Source organism: Panthera uncia, chromosome D1, assembly GCF_023721935.1.
Source record: "Panthera uncia isolate 11264 chromosome D1, Puncia_PCG_1.0, whole genome shotgun sequence".
Lineage (NCBI taxonomy): Eukaryota > Metazoa > Chordata > Mammalia > Carnivora > Felidae > Panthera > Panthera uncia.
Window position 1 is genome coordinate 74,365,099 of NC_064808.1, and position 23,176 is coordinate 74,388,274.

At 36.6% G+C, this 23,176-nt stretch overlaps 1 protein-coding gene across 2 annotated transcripts in view; it reads right to left on the bottom strand.

Annotated features, from left to right (window-relative positions):
* MTMR2 (myotubularin related protein 2) overlaps positions 1-23,176 on the bottom strand; it is a 116,918-nt gene that overhangs the window by 11,182 nt on the left and 82,560 nt on the right. For both annotated transcript variants that reach the window (XM_049620276.1, XM_049620285.1), the window contains 4 exons: positions 17,945-18,094; positions 17,008-17,196; positions 1,932-2,117; positions 564-770 (listed from right to left, as the gene is read on the bottom strand). In XM_049620276.1, coding sequence (XP_049476233.1) covers positions 564-770; positions 1,932-2,117; positions 17,008-17,196; positions 17,945-18,094 — 732 coding nt within the window. The remainder of the gene's footprint in view (positions 1-563; positions 771-1,931; positions 2,118-17,007; positions 17,197-17,944; positions 18,095-23,176) is intronic.

Genomic DNA, 23,176 nt, shown 5'->3' on the forward strand with positions numbered 1-23,176 from the left:
GAATAATAATTAGGGGCACCTGGGTGGCTCAGTTAAGTGTCTGACTTTGGCTCAGGTCATGATCTCGCCGTTCCCAAGTTCAAGCCCCACTTGCTTCAGATTCTGTGTCTCCCTCTCTCTCTGTCCTCCCTGCTCACACTGTCTCTGTCTCACTCTCAAAAATAAGCATTAAAAAAAAAATTTTTTTAAGAATAATAATTAAACAATTCTTGGCTTCTTTTACATCTACAGGAAAGATTAGAAGTGCCTTGTAATTCCATAACCATTCATGCCAAACCGAACTGCATTTAATGGTAGAGACACCTTGTGGAAGTCAACGCATGGCATCTAATGTTTCCCCTGGTAGTGATCACAGAAGGGACCGAACCAGACACCAGACCTACACAGCCAAGAGAGGACATCCTAATGCTTTCCAAAACTAACAAAGTTCCCTCTAGAAGTTTATCCGTTTAGTATAAAGGGGTAAGTTTTAGATGAGTATCTAATGAATAAAAGGCATTGTTTTCACACGCCATATGAGAAATGCCTGTGATAGATAGATCAAGTCAAGGTTCTTTACTCACAAGCTGAAATCGATGTCCAAAGCTTAGCCATTCTTTTTCCACAAGGACTTCAAAGCCTCGGATGCTTCGATAGTAGCCATCTAACATGAGCATGGCAAGGGAAGTTAGCTGAGCTGTTCGGTCCCATCCGTCGCTGCAGTGCACAACCACAGACGTCTTTCCTGACTCTACTTTGTCAGCGATCCTAAGAGCCCCTGCAAGAATAAGCTGCAAAACAGATTTTTTTTTTAAGGAAATTTTTAACAAAGTAAGTACTTCCTTCTTTAAAATTAACTAACACAGTTTTACCACGGATGATTATCTCAATAATATGTGGAGAAAAAACACCAGTCCCTTCCTAAAAAGAATTCTTGTAAGTGGAAGAATATCTATAACATTTTGCCTTTAGAACTAGAAAAACGTCATATATGCAGGCTATTAATCTGCACAATGAAAGAGCCAAATGAAGGGTGCCTTTGGGTTCTATACAAATCAACAGTACGAGTGAGAGAAAAGAAGGATTAAATTGTAAGAGGTCTGTTTCTAAGAATCTTCAAATATTCCAACATCATCTATTTAAATAAAAATAATTCGCCAAATGAAGTCCTATACATTACTTAAACAGTGCTTACTTCACCAAATTAGAATAGCTATGAAAGCAATAATATTGGATCTCTCTTAATGTATTCTATAGCTCCTATAGCTTTGACTTTACCGGTTTGATGTATGTCACAGCGCTTACAGCAAGCACAGTATAAAACTTTAGAGTAAGCTACCTTTCTGTATCAGGCAATAAAAATAGTCTCTAATTTTCATGAGGTCAAATTGGCCTTCAATTTTGTCTGAATTTTAGAGATTCTAATGTGAGTACAAGTCTGCTCCTTAACACGAAAAATCTCCTTTCCCTTTATTTCATCATATTAATATGTACGTGCCTATAGAAGTCTGCATTTTCTGAAAACTGCTCAGCAGATCAATATATTACTATGTCAATTTAAATGGTATTTAAAATAATTTCAGTTATTTTTAAAAATATGCAGACACTGCAAAAGAATTACCTCTTCTGAAGTTGATCTTGAGTTAAAACCAAAAAGAAAGACAACAGTATAATGTCCTTTAAAATGGTGGGTAGAATTCTGGGAGGCGGTGGTAAGAGGGAAAGAATAGATTACAACAGAACCAGATGCACAGTATAGGAAACTAATTCACTCAAGCAACACACCTTAGAAGTAGTTCTAATCATCAAAGCAGCTAGCAATTTTTCAGTGTATAGAAAGAGACTTTCACTTTAATTTCAATTGTATGAAAAGTGACAAACAGACAAAAGGACAGAGAAAGTCTTTGCTGGATTTTCCACAATAATACAAGAAATAACAACATACACCTAACCTTAATATGTTCAAGCCAGTGAGTAGATTCCAAGTTAGACAACCAGTGAGTCTCCTCAATGTTAGGGTACACAATCTCCTTAAGTTTTCGTAATGATTCTCTCATAACATGAATATTGTGGATATCCAGAAAAACGAGTTCTGCATTTTGATACGCATCTTCACTTTCATAACCTCCACCCTTTGCCTGGGAAAAAAAGCACACACAACAGGAATTCATAAATTAGTGTACACCCATTGTATGTAAACATACATCGAAAAGTGCCGCAGAATATCCAATAGCATGAAAGAGGACACATGTTATTAATGAATAGGAAAACTCCATGGGAAAATTTCAATGGCTTGGGACATCTTAACACAACTACTCTTTGCTACATGTTCTTTATAAAACAGGAAGATACATTCTTACCGTGACTTCCTTATACAGCTGTTATAAAAATTAAATGTGATTACATATATGAAGATCAACATTTTAAGTTTTATTTTTTGAGAGAGTGAGTGTGCAAGCAAGGGAGGGGGAGAGGGAGATGGATAGGGAGAGAGGGAGGGAGGGAGGGAGGGAGGGAGGGAGAGTGGGAGAGTGGCAGAGTGGGAGAGAGGGAGAGAGGGAGAGAGGGAGGGAGGGAGGGAGGGAAGGAGGGAGGGAGAGAGAGAGAGAGAGAGAGGATCCTAAGCAGGCTTGATGCTCAGTGTGGAGCCCGGCATGGAGCTCAATGTCACAGACTGTGAGATCATGACCTGAAATCAAAAGTCAGATGCTTAACCAACTGAGCCACCCAGGCACCCTGATACTTAAGCATTTTAAAGCACTAATTTTTTCCTACCTACATTTCAAGTTCAACTCAAACATAATTTATTATATTAGACTGAAATCACCAGCTCCATGTGCAGGGACAACATCTATCTAGTTTCTTACTGGACCATGCTTCTCCACCTCCCTTCCTCTTCACCTCATTTAATCTGAATATTTGTAAAATGCTTTGCAATCGTAATGACTTGCTTCTATTTTAGCCACATAATTATTTTTAAGAAAAAAGATGGAACAAGTATAAAAGCACAGAATACCAGAATAAATTACTATCTCTACCCTCAAATACTTAAATCTACATCTGCAGAACAGACTGAGAAATATTTGGTCTTAAAAATAAGCTGTGGCTGGAAAGAACTTAATTCTTCTGGACTGAATCTTTCTCTGTTTTTTAAATAAAGTATTCTCTCTCCTACCTCTCATGTATAAAAATCAACTTCTTAGAGAACTAATGGAAAAACATGAGAAAAATATTAGAATGGCCACTGTAGTTATATAAAATTAAGTGATCATATGACTCACACCATTGAAAACAACAAAACTCACGAACTCATAACCAACAACAAATTAGGGAAAAAAACACAGAAGGTCAAGCTTCCTTTCTGACACTAGATAGTCTGGGAAATAGTTTGGATTCAAGACTGGCACAAGTACAAAGTTAACAGTGTTTCGGCAGGGACCTATTAACAAGGATTACTCCTGGAGAGTGGAAACACAACAGGTCAGGGGTAAGAGAGACAGACTTTCAATTCAAATTGGTTACAACATATTCTGGAAAGATGGTAGTGGAAACTACACAGAACCAGTCACAAAAACAAACAGAATGAAAATGCTCTGGAATCAGATAGTTGTAGAACTTTGTGAATATACTAAAAATATTTGAATACACACTTAAAAAGAGTGCATTTTATGGCATGTGCATTACATTTCAATAAAATCAACAATTAAAAAAAAAAAACCACAGCAACCAGATAGTAAAACTAAAACCACACAAATCATTTAAAACAGAAATGGGTACAAGGCATTCGGTGAAACTTCAATACCACCAAGAGCCACAAGAGCTGAATGCTGTCAATGAACCTGTGGGAAGCAGCAGAGGGAGTAATGGATATAAGATGGACTGGAGAACAGGAGAACTTTATACCTTATACACTGAATCTCTTATACACAAACGAGCCTTATACTTTTTACTGTTTATTCTGCTTCTGGTTTTGGCCTTCGTCTTCTGGCACTACAGGACAGCCCAACAGGTCAATCTCGGAAGTGTAAACCAGGAAGGGTTCTGTCCATACTAACAGCTGGGGAGTCTAACGGATCTATAGCAGATCTGAAGGGGCCAAACCAATGTAACACTTATGCATTCCCCTAACAGTCCAGCCAGGGACCACTTCTGCTAAGTACATAATCAAAGGTGAGCAGGACAGAGACAAAGGAAGAGAAGGTCCAGACAAAACAAGACTAAGGAAGAGAATATCTTTCTGATTAAAAAATGGGGGGAGGGTGCTGGGTGGGAGAGACAGGACAGAGCCAGGAAATCTCAGAAAGTAAGACTTCATATTTTTTAATGCTACATGCAAAAAACACAAGAGGCAGCTCAGTGAAATGAACTCTTCTAACCTCTGAGTACACCAACCTTGAGCCATGCCCTCTAACTGAACAACCATCCTGATAGTTCAGGAAAAGTAATTTCACCTAAGAATGAGAGCTAGAAAAGGATCAAGGTCAAGTCGCACAGACGCTTTCCTAAAAAGAGAATGAGCAGCACTCATAACACATCCAACGAAAATGTCCCACAAAACTGAAATTTTCTCTTCTCAAGCAACCTAAATACATTAAAAAATAACACCAGGCATGAAAAACAAAATAAGTTGGAATTAGAAAACTCAAAAATGAAAAAAATAAATAACCTAAATAAAAAGTTAAATGAAATTAAATTAAAAAAAAAAAGAAAACTCAAAAATGGAGTGAAAAAACTTGGGAACATATTAGAAATAAGAGTAAGACATCAGGAAGACTAAAGAAGAAGAAACAAACATAGCAGACATCAAGTTAAAAGAAATAGAGAAAAGGAAAATATTTACAACCAAAATGAAATTAGAAAGACATAAGAAAGAATCAAGAGTAAGTGACAAATGATGAAGAAAGGCAAGGAGGAGCTAACACAGAAGTCCTGAAGAAAAAAGTCAAAACAAGGAAACAGAATACTAAGAACTAAGATTTTAAAAAAATTGCAAGAATATAGACCCAGAACACACAACATGAAACAATAGTCTGGCAATAACTGCACTTCAAAGAAAAGGAAAAAAAGTCCTTTGAATGTCCAAGTAAAAAAGAGGGACTTAGAAGGTAAAGAAACTTAATTTATCATTAGCCTTTGAAACTTTATGCCAAAAGAAAATAAGCAACATATTTAAGAAACTCAAGAAAATCACATGTGAGCCAGGGGTTTTATGTCCAGCCAAACTGACTTTCAAACATAAAGGACACAAGCTCTGATTACCATGCAAATACTCAGAATATGGTTCCCATGAGCCCCTGCTGAAATATTTGGAGGGGAACTTCAGACAGTAATAATTAATAATAATAGTAATAGTAATAATGATAATGTCTAGAAAGACATCCATATACGAATTGGTTGTGAGCACAAAACTTAGAGCTGCTTGTCGAAGTCAGAGGTAAAAGGGAGAGTATGTGTTCAAAAGGGAGAATGTGTCAAGGCTATATGTGCTGACAATGTAAAGAAATATAATGTATTCGTAAAGTGGGGTGAATGGGGAGAGCAAATGAGAAAAAATAAACTTTCCAGTAAGTACTGGTGATGGTGGGATTAGTATTGTTATTCTGGGACTGGGAGGATAAAGGAAACAAGTAGTTAGGGAACATAGATATCATTCCCTGTGTCTCTGAGAACCAGGATTCCCGGCATGGAAGAAACGAGACACACATGTAATTGAGAAGAAGCTATGTAAACAATGTTTGGCACTGAATTGAAATTGAAAGCACCAGTATGAATTTAGGAGGTACTTTATCTTTAAAATTATGTAAATATTCCCTAACTCTATTCACTGAAAAGACCTCGAAACAGGACACACCCAGTAAGCAAATATCCTCAGCATCCTGGTTTGTGATACCATTTCGTACTAACAGAAACGAGAACTTCTTGGAGAAATACTTGTTCTAAGTCTGGGGCAGGTGATGTACAAGACTTCCTGATGAGTCTGGCATATCACCTCACACCAGATAGTGAAGATTATTAGGGTTATGTCAAAAGAACTCAGGAGGTAACTTGAAAAGCCTCCCCCTGACCAAAGATGAGAAATTTAAACTTCAAAAAAATATTTTCTGGGGCACCTGGGTGACTCAGTCGGTTAAGCGTCCGACTTCAGCTCAGGTCATGATCTTGCGGTTTGTGAGTTCAAGCCCCGCGTCGGGCTCTGTGCTGACAGCTCAAAGCCTGGAGCCTGCTTCAGATGCTGTGTTTCCTTCTCTCTCTGCCCCTCCCCTGCTCATGCTCTGTCTCTGTCTCAAAAATAAATAAAACATTTAAATATATATATATATATATATATATATATATATATTTTCTGCAATGGATTAGAAAATGTTGAATGTGTTTAAATACATACATTCATAATGATACTTTAAAAAATTAGTCACCTTCATGGGATGATAGCAAGTTCATTACTGGGAAAACTGGCTAATAAGAAAGAACCAAGTATTTATCCTGGCTTTCTTACATAAACTAGATTGCTGGTTAACCAAAATATAGACAATAGGAAGAGTTTCTTTATAGAGAGAGTTCAACTAACAGCTGAAAAAGAAATCATGAAATTAAAATACCACCATTTTGCAAATCCAGTGAGTTAATCTGTCTAGGCGCTGAGCAGAAAACAGTTGCTAACACCCCCAAAGGAGAATCAGCCACAAATGATGTGCCTCCCTCCTGATATACCCCCCTCCTGATATAGCCTTGCCAAAGGTGTTGAACCTGGATCTGAATAAACCTCTAAATTCATCTGAAAGAAATTCAAAGGACAGAAAAAAAGCTGAACCATACCATAATGCAACAGCAAAATCTGGACTATGGGAAACTACAGATAAAATGTCAAGAAAAGAAAGAGATGGGCAAGGGGTAGACTACAGATTAAGAGAGACTTAAAAGACACATCAAATACAGGGTGCCTGTGTGGCTCAGACAGTTAAGTGTCTGACTTCTGATTTTGGCTCAGCTCATGATATCATGGTTTGTGAGTTTGAGCCCCCATATCAGGCTCCACACCATCAGCATGGGATTCTCATTCTCTCCCTCTCTCTCTGCCCCCACCCCCTGCTCACACTCCCTACCCCCCCCCCCACCGCCTCTCTCTAAAATAAATAAAATTAGGAAGAAAAAAAAAAAAAAGATCAAATTCCGTATTAAAACAACAAGGCTGGGGGCGCCTGGGTGGCTCAGTTGGTTAAGCATCCAACTTCTACTCAGGTCATGATTTCACAGTTCATGGGTTCGAGCTCCACATTGGGCTCTGTGCTAACAGCTCTGAGCCTGGAGCCTGCTTCAGATTCTGTTTCTCCCTCTCTCTCTGCCTCTCCCCTGCTTACTCCGTCTCTCTCTCTCAAAAATAAATAAACATAAAAAAAGTAAAAATTTTAAATTTAAAAACAAGGCTAAACCATAGTCTAGGGATATACACTTTGATAATAACATAAAGAAATGCAACAAGACGATTATTATAAAAGTTAGGATAATGGTTACTTTTAGTAGGATTAGAAGGTGAACTGGATTGGAGCAGGGCACTCATGGAAGACTTCGTGGCTGGCAAAGGTTTAATTCTTGACCTGCGTCATGACTGCAAGAGGACTTGTCATATTCACAGTGATTAAGCTACAGAGAATATTCTTACAGCTCAGGTAAAAAATATTTGTTGCAACAAGGATGTACACTTTTGCAAATTAAAAAGGAGGTAGTAGGTGGGGAAACTGGGTGAAGGGAGTCAAAAGGTACAAACTTCTACTTAAAAGATAAGTTCTGGGGATGTGATGTAAAACATGATGACTATGGTTAACAATCTCATACTGTATATTTGAAAGTTGCTAAGAAAATACACTTTACAAGTTCTCATCACAAGGAAAAAGATACTTGTAACTATATGAGATGATGGACGTTAACTAAACTTATTGTGGTGATCATTTCATAATATATGTAACATAGCAAATCATTATAGTGCGTACTTTAAACTTGTGCAAAGTTCTACATCAATTATATCTCAGTAAAACTGGCGGGGGCAGTGGGGAGAAGACATTAGGCTGGTAAACTGAATCAACTTTCCCAAAGAATGTTGATAATATGTAACAAAACTCTTTAAAAATGCACAGTTTAAATTTTGATATGGTAATTATATACTTAGGATACTCTTTTAAGGAAATAAAGATGCAAACAAAAGATATTTATGTCAGCTATATTTAAAATACTAAATCAGGGGCTCCTGGGTGGCTCAGTGGGTTGAGCGTCCGACTTCGGCTCAGGTCATGATCTCACAGTCCGTGAGTTCAAGCCCCGCGTCGGGCTCTGTGCTGACAGCTCAGAACCTGTAGCCTGTTTCAGATTCTGTGTCTCCCTCTCTCTCTGACCCTCCCCCGTTCATGCTCTGTCTCTGTCTCAAAAATAAATAAACGTTAAAAAAAAATTAAAAACAAAACAAAACAAAACAAAATACTAAATCAGTACTTGAACACCTAATATTAGAAACACGATCAAATGAATGGCACAGCTATAATGAGTATGACATTATTTTTCAAGAATATTTAACTAGAGAAAATAGTTCCTATAATATTAAGAGGAAAAACAAAGAAACAAAACAATCAACATATAAATGCACACAAAAAAATTAGGGAATAAAATATATTAAAGTATTAGTGGATATGGTGATTTTTATTTCTTTTTTCTAGGCCTGCCTAGTTTTTCCATACTATCTATTATATATTTTATAACCAGCAAAATGTACCAATAAATAAAATATATCAGTCTTTAAAAAAAGAGGGGATTTTCCATATGAAATCTGTATCAGAATAATTTAAAAAAATAAGATGGAATATAACAGTCTGCTTTACCACCTTTTCTGCATTATATTTCTCTCTCCTTTCTCCTCTCATGCTAGAAAACATACTAAGTCTCCCTCCTGCTAATTCAGAGTAAAGTTTTGGAAGGGGAACGAACAAGTAATTACTAGAACAATATATGATAGTGCCTGTCCTGCAGCCTTCATGTACACATTATCTCATTTCTCCTTTGAGGGGAAATATTTAAAGTTTAATAGAGAATTCCTGGAATTCACAATGCCCTCGAAATACTAAACAGGATGGAAATAATTAGGCACATGCACTATAATTTAATTAAAGGACAATCATCCCAGTGTTGTTTATAAAGGCAAAAAAAAAAACCAAAAAAAACCAAAAAACACAGAAATGACCTAAATATCCAACAACAGTTGATACTGTTAGTTACTGTACCATTAAAATCATGTTATAGATAAATGTTTATTGGCATAGAAAGATACAGTGTCAATGTTTTTAAAAGGAAGGTATAATTATCCCACTATTTCAAGTGTACGTGTGCATGCGTATACTCATAGGTCTGGAGGTACAACCAATGTTTAACGGTGTTTCTCTCTTAGTTACAGGATTTGGAGAATTTTAAAATATGTTCTTTTTGGTTATCTGCATTAGCTAATTCTATGACACAGATACATTACTTACTGGGGGTAAAAAAAGAAAAAAACGTAACTTACTAAAGCTAAATTGTATCTCTTCTCTCTCCTCCTATGGTAGATTTTGTCAACTGGACCAAAATTTCTATTTCCACAATGAAAATCTTTATAGCAGAAACCAGGACTACTGCCCCAGCTAACTGCAAGTCTCCAGTCTGAATAACTTGTAGAGGTGGAGGGCAGTCAGAAGAGGGCAGCACCGGTCACGGAGAACACTGATTTCTACAGCCCTGCTGTGCACACTCTAGCCAGTCATAAACTCAGTTAGTTGTCAAGTTTGGAGAAGGGGAAGGAAACAAATAATTGCTGAATACTTATTTATTATGTAAGTGAGCACAGGGTTATGCACTACTTTTTATTAGATGAGTTTTGTCCCCACACCAACCCTGTTAGCTATTATTATTCTCATTTTACAAGTGAGCAAATTAAAGTCTAAAAAGATTAAATAACCCACCCCCACATGCCACCTCACTTTGGAACCATCAAAGGCAGCTGGTGCATGTAGCTCACTAGGGGACACCCACTGTGTGCCTGGCTCTGGTGGCCAAGGGGGATTGTGTTTCTGGGCCCTGTGGGTCTGAAACAATTGGGAGAGGCAGTTCTTGGTAGGCAACCACCCTCAGGGCATTGTATAGTTGGCAGGTTTAAATATACCCTCAACCTTTTTTCTGAGAATGGCCTAACTACGTGATCTATAGCTTCGGGTTTATAACACATCCTGAGTCTATGGAAATGCTCTCAGAAAACAAGAGCTGAGGGATACTACCTATGAGCTCTCACTATGTCCCACTATAGTTTGCCAGTACCTCCAGAAAAAGAAAAAAAAAAAAAAAAAGCCCATATACTTGTCTGAAGCCCTAAATTTTACAACTGTCACTAAGGGGACACCTCCAGATCACTTGGTCTGGAGGCCAGCAAGATCTACAATTGCAGTCCCATAGGACTGTGTATATCTGCAAACCTTAAAAGCTGCTACCTGAGGGTCTAGCTTCCAATTGGCCCCCAACTGGGGGATGACTAAAATCCCCCCCCCCCCCACCCCCGAGTAACACTCAAGATCTTGGTACAACCTCAACAACTGGGACCTACCAAAAAAACATCAGGCTGCTTACACAATCCCAAAGATTTGAAAGACAACCAAAAACTAGGGCAAGGTTAAATGATAAGGCTCATCTCCTAAACAATGCCACTCCTGCAAGATAAGGAGACATAGCTGTTTTATCACCTAATACATAGAAACACAGGGACTTGAGCAAAATTGGGAGAAAGAAAAATATGTTCCAAATGGAAAACACAAGCTAAAACCCCAGGGGGAAAAAAAAAAACAAAACCTCAGTGAAATGGAGATAACTAATTTACCTGATAACAAGTTGAAAATAATAGTCATAAAGAGGCTCACCAAACTCAGAAGTATGAATGAACACAGCAAAACTTCAATAAATATATAGAAAATATAAGAAAGAAATGGACATCATAGAACTGAAGAATACAATAATTAAACGGAAAAGTGCAAGAGGGGTTCAACATCAGACCATATGATAACAAGATAAAATCAGTGAGCTGGAAGAGAGGGCAGTAGAACTCATCCTCAAAGAGCAGCAAAAACAAAAAAGAATTTTTAAAAAGTAAACATAGCTTAAGGGACCTATGGGTCAACATTAAGTGAAATGAAATTTGCATTATAGGGATGCCAGAAGGCCAAGAGGAAGAGAAAGGGGCAGAAAACTTATTTGAAGAAATAATGGCTGAAATTTTCCCTAAACCAGAGAAAGAGACATTTTGCTCCAGGAAGTCGAGAGTTGCAAATAAAATAAACCCAAAAAGAGTTATACTAAGTCATATTATAATTAAAATTTTCAAAAGTTAAAAATAAGGACAGAATCTTAAAAACAGCAAGAGAAAAACAACATGTTATGTATAAAGAAAACTCTATGAGACAATCAGCAGTATTTTCAGCAGTAACTGTTCAGGACAGAAGGGAGTGGCATGATATATTCAAGCTGCTGAAGGAAACCATTCCTATCAAGAATTCTCTTTCTGTCAACGTTATCATTCAGAATTGAAGAAGAGATAAAGAGCTTTCCAGAAAACAAAAGCTAAAGGAGTTCATCAGCCTTACAAAACATTTTAAAGGGACTTCTTTAAACTGAAAAGAAAGGGCACTAATTAATAACAAAAAAATGAAAGTAAAAATCTCACTTGTAAAGAGAAATATATAGTAAGCATAGCACATTAATCACTTATAAAGTTAGGATAAAGATTTTAAAAAGTGAAAATAACTATAAACACAATAAAAAGTTAAAAGATACTCAAAATAAAAAGTTGTAAAATGTGAATTCAAAAACACAAAATGTATCAGGGGGAATAAAAGTGTAGAGTTTCAGAATGCATTCAAACTTAACCTGCTATCATCTTAACATGGACTGTTACATATAAAGGCAGTAATATATGAGCCCCATGGTAACCACAAAGCAAAAATCCATGGTAGATACACAAAAAATGATGAGAAAGGAATCTAAGCACAAGAACACAGAAAGTCATCAAACCAAAAGGGAAGAAACCAAATGAAGAAGAAAGAAATGGAGAGGAACTACAAATTGACAAAAAAAAAAAAAAAAAAAAAATGCCAATAAGTATTTACCTATCAATAATCACTTTAGCTATAACTGGACTAAATTCTCTGATCAAAAGAGTGCTGAATGGATTAAAAAAAAAAAAAAAAAGAACAAGACCCATCAATATGTTGCCTCTAGTAGACATATTTCAGATGTAAGGACATGTGGAGACTGAAAGTAAAGACATGAAAAAATATGTTTCCTGCAAATCGAAACCAAAAGAAACCAGGTATCACTTTCTTATATGTATACTGACCATACAAGATAGACCTTTAGAAAGACTGTCATAAAAGACTGTAATAAAAGACAAGGATGGGCCATACATAATGATAGAGGGGTCAATCTGGCAAGATGCAACATTTGTAAATATTTATGCACCCAATATAAGAGTACCTAAATACATAAAGCAAATACCAACAGACCTAATAGGAGAAACTGACAGCAATACAATAATAGTAGGGGATTAACAGGCTACTTACATCAGTGGATAGATCATCCAGACAGAAAATTAATAAACATCAACCTTAAATGACACATTGCACCAGATGGACTTATTAGATATAAACAGAACATTCCATTGAAAAACAGGAAAATACACATTCTTCTCAGTGCACACAGAATATTCCCCAGGATGGATCATATGTTAGGCCACAAAACAAGTCTCAATAAATTGAAGAAGACTGAAACCATATCAAGCATCTTTTCTGCACACAATGGTACAAAACTATAAATCAACTGTAAGGCGAAAACTGGGGGAGGGGGGGGTGGATCACAAATATATGGAAATTAAACAATATGGTACTGAACAATCAATGGGTTAACAAAGAAATCAAAGAAGGTATTAAAAATAGCTTGAGACAAATGAAAATGGAAATATAACACACCATAATCTATGGGATGCAGCAAAAGCAATTCTAAGAGGCAAATTCATAGCAATACAGGCCTACCTAAAGAAACAAGAAACTTTTAAAGAACAAAGTAAGCCCAAAATTCATACAAAGAGGAAACTAATAAAGATCAGAATGGAAAAAAATGAAACAGAGACTGAAACCATATTAGAAAAGATCAATGAAACTAAGCCAGATTAATAACATCAACACACCTTTAGCCACACTAAGAAAAAAGAGAGGGTTCAAATAAATAAAATCAGAAGGGTTAAGTCCCAACTGATATTAAAGAAATACAAAGGATATAAGAGATGACTATGACCAATAATATGCCAATAAACTTGACAACCAAGAAAAAAAATGAATAAATTCCTAGAAACATAATTTTCCAAGACCAAATCATGAAGAAAACAGAAAATCTGAATAGAAGGATTACTAGTAAGGAAACTGAGTCAGTAATCAAAAACCTCCCAACAAACAAATGTCGAGGACCAGACAGCTTCACTGGGGATTTCTACCAAATGTTCAAATAAGATTTAGTACCTATCCTTTCATCCTTTCATACTCCTCCAAAACTGAAGAGGTAGGAACACTACCAAACTCATTTTATGAGACCAGCATTGCCCTGACACCAAAAGCAGACCAAAAAAAAAAAAAAAAAAAAAAAAGAAAAAAAAAAGAAAAATTACAGGTCAATATCCCTAATGAACATAGATGCAAAAATACTCAACAGACCAAATCAACAATGCATTAAAAGGATCATATGCCATGATCAAGTAGGAGTTATTTGGGAGATGTAAGAATGGCTCAACATCTACAGAACAATCAATGTGATAAAACACATTGACAAAATTAAGAATAAAAATCATATCATCTTAAAAGATGCAGAAAAAGCATGTGACAAAATTCAACATCCATTTATGACAACAACTCTTACCAAAGTGAGTACAGAAAACACTCAACACAATAAAGGCCATGTGAGACAAGTCCCCAACTATCATACGCAATGGTGAAAAGCTGAAAGCTTTTCCTTTAAGATCACCAACAAGACAAGGATACCCACTCTCACCACTTTTATGCAACAAAATATTGGAAATCTAGCCAGAGCAATTATGCAGAAAAAGAAATAAAAGGCATCCAAATTGAAAGGAGAAGTAAAATTGTCACTATTTGTAGACATGATTTTATATAGAGAAAACCCTAAAAATTCAACCAAAAAAAATGATTAGAACTAATATATGAATGGAGTGAAGTAACAATCACTTCAAATCACATAAAATCAATATAAAAATCTATTACTTTTTTTTATACATTAACAATGAACTATCAGAGAATTAAGAAAACAATCTTCTTTACACATGCATCAAAAAGAATAAAATTTGCAGGAGTAAATTTAACTATGAAGGTGAGAAAACTTTACACTGCAAACTGTAAGACTGATGAAAGAAACTGAAGAAGACATAAATAAATGGAAAGATATATGTTAGACTGGAAAAATTAATTTGAAAAATGTTGTATTGCCCAAAGCAATCTACAGACTCAATGCCATCCCTATCAAAATTCCAATGGCATCTTTCACAGAAATAAAACCATCCCAAAATTTGTTTGGAACCACAAAATATCCCATTATACTGACAAAAACAAAGCTGGAGGCATCATGCTGATTTTAAAATATACTACAAAGCTATGGGGCACCTGGGTGGCTCAGTCGGTTGAGCACCCCACTTCGGCTCGGGTCATGAGTTTGAGCCCCGCGTCGGGCTCTGTGCTAACAGCTTAGAGCCTGGAGCCTGCTTCATATTCTGGGTCTCGCTCTCTCTCTCTCTGCCCTCTCCCACTCATGCTGTCTCTCTCTGTCTCTCAAAAATAAATAAACATTAAAATTTTTTTAAACTATACTACAAAGCTACAGTAATCAAAACAGTATGGTGTTGGCATGAAAACATATACATAGAGCAATACAACAGAACAGAGAGCCCAGAAATAAACCCATGTATATATGGTCAATTAATATACAAGGGAGACAAGAATATACATGGGAAAGGACAGTCTCTTCAATAACTGTTATGGAGAGTCACATGCAGAAGAATACAACTGGACTACTACCTTACACCATATACAAAACTGTACTTGAAATGGATTAAAGACTTGAATGTAAGACAAGAAACCCTCAACTTCCTAGAAGAAAACTAAGGTGATAAGCTCCATGACATTGGTCTTAGTAGTATCTTTTTGGCTCCTACTCCAGAAGTAATGGCAACAAAAGCAAAAATAAACAAATGGGACTACATCAAACAAAAAGCTTCTGCATACTGAAGGGACCTCCTCACTAGCAAATGGGAGAGGATATCTGAAAATCATACATCAGATAAGGAATTAATATCCAAAATATATAATGAACTTATACAGCTCAATAACAACAAACAATCCTATTGAAAAATAGGCAGAGGATTTGAATAGACATTTTTCCAAAGAACACAACAGATGGCCAACAGGCACATGAAAAGATGCTCAACATCACTCATTATCAGGGAAATGCAAATTATATCCACAATGAGATATAACTGCACATCAGTCAGAATGGCCATTATCAAAAAGATAAGCATGACGGCAATGGTAGGGAGGTTCCTCAAAAAATTAAAAATAGGGGCGCCTGGGTAGCTCCGTCAGTTAAGTGTCCGACTCTTGATTTAGGTTCAGGTCATGATCTCATGGTTTGTAAGATTGAGCCCAAATTCAGACTTTTGCTGACAGCATGGAGCCTGCTTGGATTCTCATTCTCTCTCTCTCTCTCATTCTCTCTCTCTCTCTCTCTCTCTCTCTCCCCCTCTCTGCCCCTCCCCCGCTTACTCACACATGTGCACTCGCTCTCTCTCAAAATAAATTGAAAAAATTTTTAATTAAAAACAGAATCATTATGCAATTCAGCAGTTCCACTTCTTGCTATTTATTGTAAGAAAATAAAAACAACTAATATGAAAAGAGCTATGCACTCTTATGTTCATTGCAGCATTATTTACAATAGCCAAGATATGGAAAGAATCTATCTGTCCATCAGTGCATGAATGTATAAAGAAAATGTGGTATAGGGGCACCTGGATAGCTTACTCGGTTAAATGCCTAACTTCAGCTCAGGTCACGATCTCACGGTTCATAAGTTCAAGCCCCGCATCAGGATCTGCACTGACAGTGCTGAGCCTGCTTGGAATTCTCTCTCTCTCCTCTCTCCTCTCTCCCTCTCCCTCTCTCTCTCTGCTACTCCCCTACTTGTGCTCTTTCAATATAAATTAACTTTAAAAAGAAAATGTGGAATACTACTCAGCCATAAAAAGAAATGAAATCTTGCCATTTGTGCAACACAAATGGACCTCAAGAGTATCATGCTAAGTGAACTAAGTCAGACAAAGACAAATACTGTATCATTGCGCTCAGACCTCGAATCTAAAAAACAAAACAAATGAACAAACAAAACTCACAGATACAGAGAACAGATTGGTGGTTGCAGGGTGGGGGGTTTGGCAGGGAACAAAATGCATGGAGATAAGAAGGTACAAATTACCAGTTACAAAATAAGTAAGTCATGAGAATGTAACATACAACATGGGGACTATAGTCCCCATGGAGTCAATAATATGATTCTGAAAGTTGCTACGAAGGTAAATCCTAAAAGTTTTCATTCTAAGAAAATTTGTATCGTAGCAGATGGTAAACAGATGTGATGTGGTCATCATTTTACAGTGTGTACAAATACAGAATCATTATATTGTAAACTTGTAACTAACATAAGGTTGTATTTCAATTGTACTTCAATGAAAAAGTAAACATATAAAAAGTTACAAGATTAAGTAACTAACTCAAAGTCACACCATTAAGCAGGAGAGCCAGCATTAGAATCTATATCTTTGTCACTGGAGAGCCCGAAATCTTTCTACTACATTGTGGCTCCCACCAAACTCAGCTGATTCATGGAACTGAAATCTTAATTACTGAAAGACAATCTCACCTTATTGGCAACAGCATTGACACTTGGCCGGGCATCAAATATAAAGATTTTATGAGACTGAGCATTGGAATCCATGATAGCTTGAAGGTATTTTTCGTCTTCTTTGCTTCGCTTTCCACTCACTCCTACCATGGGCTGGCTACATCGAGTGATTGTGGCTTGACTCTCAGGATGAATCCATGATAAAACCTTAAGGGGGGAAAAACAGTGACACACCCTTTATATATGTTTCTGTTTATAATTCTTCTCAAAAACATTACTCTATAAAATTCTGCTTTCTGATTAGTTCCAAAGCCTAACCATGAAAGGATATATAAGGCTGCTATAAAAAATCATTGTCTTTCTTTCAAGCCAACTCTGGCATATGGGCAATTTGGTCTAATTCTTTAATCAGGTATTGAGTTATGAAAGTCATGATTATTCGGAAGTGCTGTCTCTAGGAAAAAATATATTAAAAGAGGGTAAGTAAACCTCTTAAAGTTTTATTACTAAATCAGCAAACTGTCTAACTATAACATCTTCAGAATCTATGAGCTTTGTAACAAAAATTATTTAAGCCAATCTTTCTAAAACACAATACTTCATCATAAATTTATAAAGTTTTCTTCTTTCCAGGGTTTGAAGGAAAAGAGCAGTTATCACCATGATTAAAGAATATATAATAAAATAAAGAAATAGTGAATACAGAGCCAACTTTGTTTTCAAGTTAAGAATTGCAATTCTGTGCAGTTCTCTAATACCCATATCGGAGTCTCAGAAACTTCTTTAAGTCTTTCCTCCACTTTTCATTTTACTAAATAACTCATTCTCTAATACCCCCATAAAAGGCCTGTTGCTACAGCTATTTTTATCCTGCATCCATGTTCCCATTCATTAACTTCAGCATCACGCAGAGTACAAAAGCATTTGCAAAGTCTCATCAAAGCTTCATACTTACTGGGATACGGCCCCTTGATCTGAAGGATGCCACCCTCTTTAATTCTTCATCAGGAATATTTGCTGGCACAACCAATAGGGCAGGATATGTATCACAGAGCTCATACCGCTCATTTATCTTTGTTATCCTCCAGCTTTCATTCGGAATTCCCTACATGTGAAATAAAACACAGGACAAATTACTACCTAAAATATTACAATATAATGAAATAAAAGTTATCCTATTTAACCTCTCTTGTCTGCACTATCTCTTAAGTTGTTGGAATAGTCACTGTCTACTGGTATAGTGGCCAGGCTATTCCAATGTAGGGATCTGTGTTCAGTTTGGTACTCAATTACATATTGAAAGATATCTTAAATCATTAAATACTGATCGATTGCTGGGTCTGTGCTAAACATATCCAGTAGGAAGGAAGGACACAGTAACACTGAAAATGTTCCCTGTCTTTAAAAAAAAAGTCTCATTCAGGTTGATTGGATAATTGATTTTGTTGCCATTCAAATATCTTAAATAAAGAAATGTCAGGGAGCAGCTATCAAATATCCAAGTATCCACCAGAATGCTATACATATGCTTATCACTTACATACCTGAAGTGAATTTTTCCCTCCTAAATTATAGTAGTAATGGAATGTTGCTAATCTAACACACAGTAGAAAAGCAAGGGAGTGGGGCACCTCAGTGGCTCAGTTGGTTGAGCATCTGACTCTTGGTTTTAGCTCAGGTCATGATCCCGGGGCTGTAGGACTGAGCCCCAAGTGGGGCTCTGTGTGAGCATAGAGCTGCTTAAGATATTGTCTCTCTCTCTCTCTCCCTCCCTCCCTCCCTCTGCCCTTCTCTCCCTCTCCCCTGCTCATTCATGCTCTCTTTCTCTCTCTCTAAAATTAAAAAAAAAAAAAAAAGGAAGGGAGTATCAGAAGGCAAAACCAACAGGCAAGAGAAATATTTTTGAAAACAAATCAATTATTAAGCCCTCATTTGGTCCTTCAGGATTTGCTATTAACTAGTCTACTACTTCACATAAAGGGTTACTTAAATAAGACACTTAAAATTTTCCATCTTCCGTTCCACAGAAAAGGAAGTCATTAAATTAATTGGAATTAAGAAAATATATATATTTAAACTTTATGGCCCCTGACAACTCACATAATTAATCAGAACAAGAAAGAATAGAAAGAAACCAAATTATAGTAAACTCCCCCACCACACACACATTTACTGAGTACCCGTTATGCACAGGTGCATGTCAGCAGACTTTTTACACACACACATATACATATTATTGTACTCAGGTTCTGTTAACTTCAGTTTATAGGTGAAGAAATTGTGGTACACTGCAACTTGACCAAAGGAGGTAATAAAGAATTCCATGTACATTCCAAACCTATCCTTTTTATTTAGAAGTACATTGTTCCTAAAAAAAATTAATATCCTAGTTCATGAAATTGTTAACAAAAATCTGAAATCAAAGGGCAGAATGTACTCCCCTTTAAAGAGGTATTTCTCAAGCGACTGCCAAATACCCAAGACAATATTAAAAATAAGAAAGGAAAGAAAATTTCTTCCCAGTAATCATATGGTAAATGCTATCAATAGAGTTTCCATGAATTCCTAGCCATGGTGTTTCTTCATCAGTGCCTTATATTCTATTTACATTAGCCTAGTCTCAACCTAGCTTCTTATGATACACATCACTCTTTCCCTCTTGCTTTCCTTAACTTTTTAAATACTAAAAAATGGTTCAGGTAAAATCCTTACTTATTGTTAGAAATAAAAGAAAGAATTAAAGGCTTAAAAATGTATTCCCATGCTATAACAAAAAAGTATGGTGAACTGGCAAATTTACAGAGGTGGTACTCAAGCAAAAACCATCTTTAACTCATCCCTTTCCTTACATCCTTACCCCTTACATCCAATCAATGACCGGTTTCTATGACTTTTTTCTTCTAAAAGTATCAAAAGAAAACTTTGCTATTTTCCATCCTCACTGGAACTTCCCTAATTCAGGCCATTACCACTTCTCTCCTGTCCCTCTGCAAGCCATTCCCGATGCTGCCTCCACATAATCATCTAAGATGCAAGTTAGCATGCCATTCCCCTGTCTCTGGTTACCTATTCCTTTTCAGAGAAAGCATAAATCCTTCATGGGGAGGAGTGAGGTCACCAAGGTGGCAACACAGGTGTTCCTGACTTTGCTCCTCCACGCAAGAAGAACAACTAACAACCATTCAGGAGCAAGACAGCATCGAGAGAATCCTACAACACGGGACTGGAGCACTTCCTGCACCTCAGAGACCCAGAAAGCCTGCAATGGAAGGGGAAGAGAAGTGGCTGCATGTTGACCACACTGTCCCTCCCCCAAGGCCATCCCAGCACCACCACACAGAGAGGTCTCCTCTGAACCCCTGGCTCCTCCAGAAGGAAGCACAAGCCAGGGGCAGAACACCAGCAGCATCCCTCCCTCACCCCAGCACTGTGGATCCGCTTTGTAGGAGTCCCTACTCTGATCTCACACTACAGGGAAACAGAGTTCATACCTGCTGTGTCCAAGTAGTAATTCAAACCAATGGTTTTGCTCACCTGCACAGCCAAGCCCGGGGCACATATACTCTGACCAGGGAACTCAGCAGGGTACAAAACTCCCTAATTTAGACCCTCAAATGAGGAGTTCTGCCAGCCCTAGAATTCAGCTGCCTATAAGAGACTCACTTTAGTCTCAAAGACTCACACAGCCTGGGAATGAAAAGATGGGAAAAGACATTGCAAGCAAATGATTAAAAAAAAAAAAAAAAAAAGCAGGGGTGGGGCCCCTGGTTGGCTCAGTCAGTTAAGCATTGGGACTCTTGATCTCAGCATTGTGAGTTCAAGCCCCACACTGGGCTCCACACTGGGTGTGAAGCCTAGTTAAAAAAAAAAAAAAAAAAAAGTAAAAAGCAGGATGACCACACAGGCAAAATAGACTTTAAACTAACAACAGTAAAAAGAAAAAAAAAGTCTTGGTATACTGAGAAAAGGGACAATACATCAAGAAGATAAAACAACTGTAAATATTTACACATTCAACTTTGGAGCTCCTAAATGTATAAAGTAAATCCTGAATGTATAAAGCAAAAACTAACAGAGCAAAGGAGAAATAAACAGTAATATGGTAATAGTTGGGGATGTCAATACCCCATTGTCAACAATGGATAGATCACCTAGACAGAAAAATCAATAAGGAATCAGTGGATATAAACAACACTATGGTCAAAATGGACCTAACAGGTATACACAGAACACTCTATCCAACAACAGCAGAATATACATCCTCTGAAGTGCACACAGAACACTTTCTACTATAGGCCACATGTTAGGTCACAAAACATGTCTTAGCAAAATCAATAAGACTAATAAAATCATACCAGGTACCTTCTCTGACCACAGTGTCATAAAACTAGAAATCAGTAACAAAAGGAAATCTGAAAAATTCACAAACATGAAAAAAATTAAGCAACATTCTCCTGGACAACCAATGGGTCAGGGAACAAATTAAAGGGGAAGTAAAGTTTATTGAGACAAACAAAAACAAACACAATACACCAGAACTTGCTGGATGTAGCGAAAACACTTCTAAAAGAGAAGTTCATAGCAATAAATGCCTACCTTAAAAAGTAAGAAAGATCCCAAATTAACAACCTAAGTCTATATCTTAGTTATACTCTTAGTTAGACTAACTAAGGGAAAAAGAGAAAGGGTCTAAATTAACAAAATTATAAATGAAAAATGAGATATTACAACTGACAGCACAGAAATTCAAATTATGGTAAGAGGTTATTATGAAACTCATTGCCAACAAACTGGACCGATAGAAGAAATGGAAACATTCTTAGACAACTTACCAAAACTAAATCAAGAAGAAACAGATGCTCTGAATAGACCAATTACTAGTAAGGAGATTGAATCAGTAGTTAAAAATCTCTCAATGCAAGGGCGCCTGGGTGGCTCTGTCGGTTGAGTGTCCGACTCTTGATTTCAGCTCAGGTTATGATCTCACAGTTTGTGAGTTTGAGCCGTACATGGGGCTCTGTGCTAACAGTGCAGAGCCTCCTTGGGATTTCTCTCTCTCTCTCTCTCTCTCTCTCTCCCTCTCTCTCTCTCTCTCTCTCTATCTCTCTGCTCCTACCCCTGCTCACATACTTTCTCTCAAAATAAATAGACAATTTTAAAAAGATCCCTCAAAGGAGAAAAGCCCAAGACCAGAAATGTTAGATCTAATCAATAAATTCAGTGAAGTTGCAAGATACAAAATTAACATACAAAAATCAATAGTGTTTCTATACGATGAGAACGAATTTCCAAAAAAACAATAAACAAATCAATGTCATTGTTATTGTTATTGTAATAACATCAAAAACAATAAAATATTTAGAAATAAATTTAACTTAAGGAGGTAAAAGATCTCTACTCTGAAAACTACAAGACACTGACAAAAAAAAAAAAAATTGAACAAAGATGTAAATAAGTGAGAAGGTAGCTTGTGTCTCCAAAAAAGACACCGAATAGCCAAAGAAATCCTGAGAAAGAAGGACAAAGCCAGAGTTGTTACACTTCCTGATTTTGAGCTATACTATAAAGCCACAGTTATCAAAACAGATTCACATTAAAACAGACAAATACAACTAATGGAACAGAATCAAGAGCCTAGAAATAAACTCACACATAGATAGTCAACTAATATTTGACAAGGGAGCAAAGAACTCAATGGAGCAGGGGCAATCTCTTCAATCAATGGTGCCAGGATAATTTGATATTCACATGTAAAAGAATGAAACTGGACCCATGTATAACATCACTCACCAAAATTAACTCAAAATGGATTAGACTTAAATGTAATACCTGAAACCATGAAAATATAGGAATAGAGAGTTCCTTGACATGGATCTCAGCAACAATTTTTTGGATAGGACACCAAAAGCACAAGAAACAAATAAAAAACAAAAGGGACTACATCAAATTAAAAATTTTCTGCACAGCAGAAGAAATCATCAACAAACTGAGAAGACAACCTACAGTTTGGGAAAAAATATTTGTAAACTGTGTACCTGATAAGGGGTTAATATCCAAAATATATAAAGAACTCATGCAATACACCAAATCGCTACATTGTACACCTAAAACTAATGTAACACTGTATGTCAACTATACTAAAAAAAAAAAAAAAAAAAATCGTATATATACAAGGCCAACAGATACG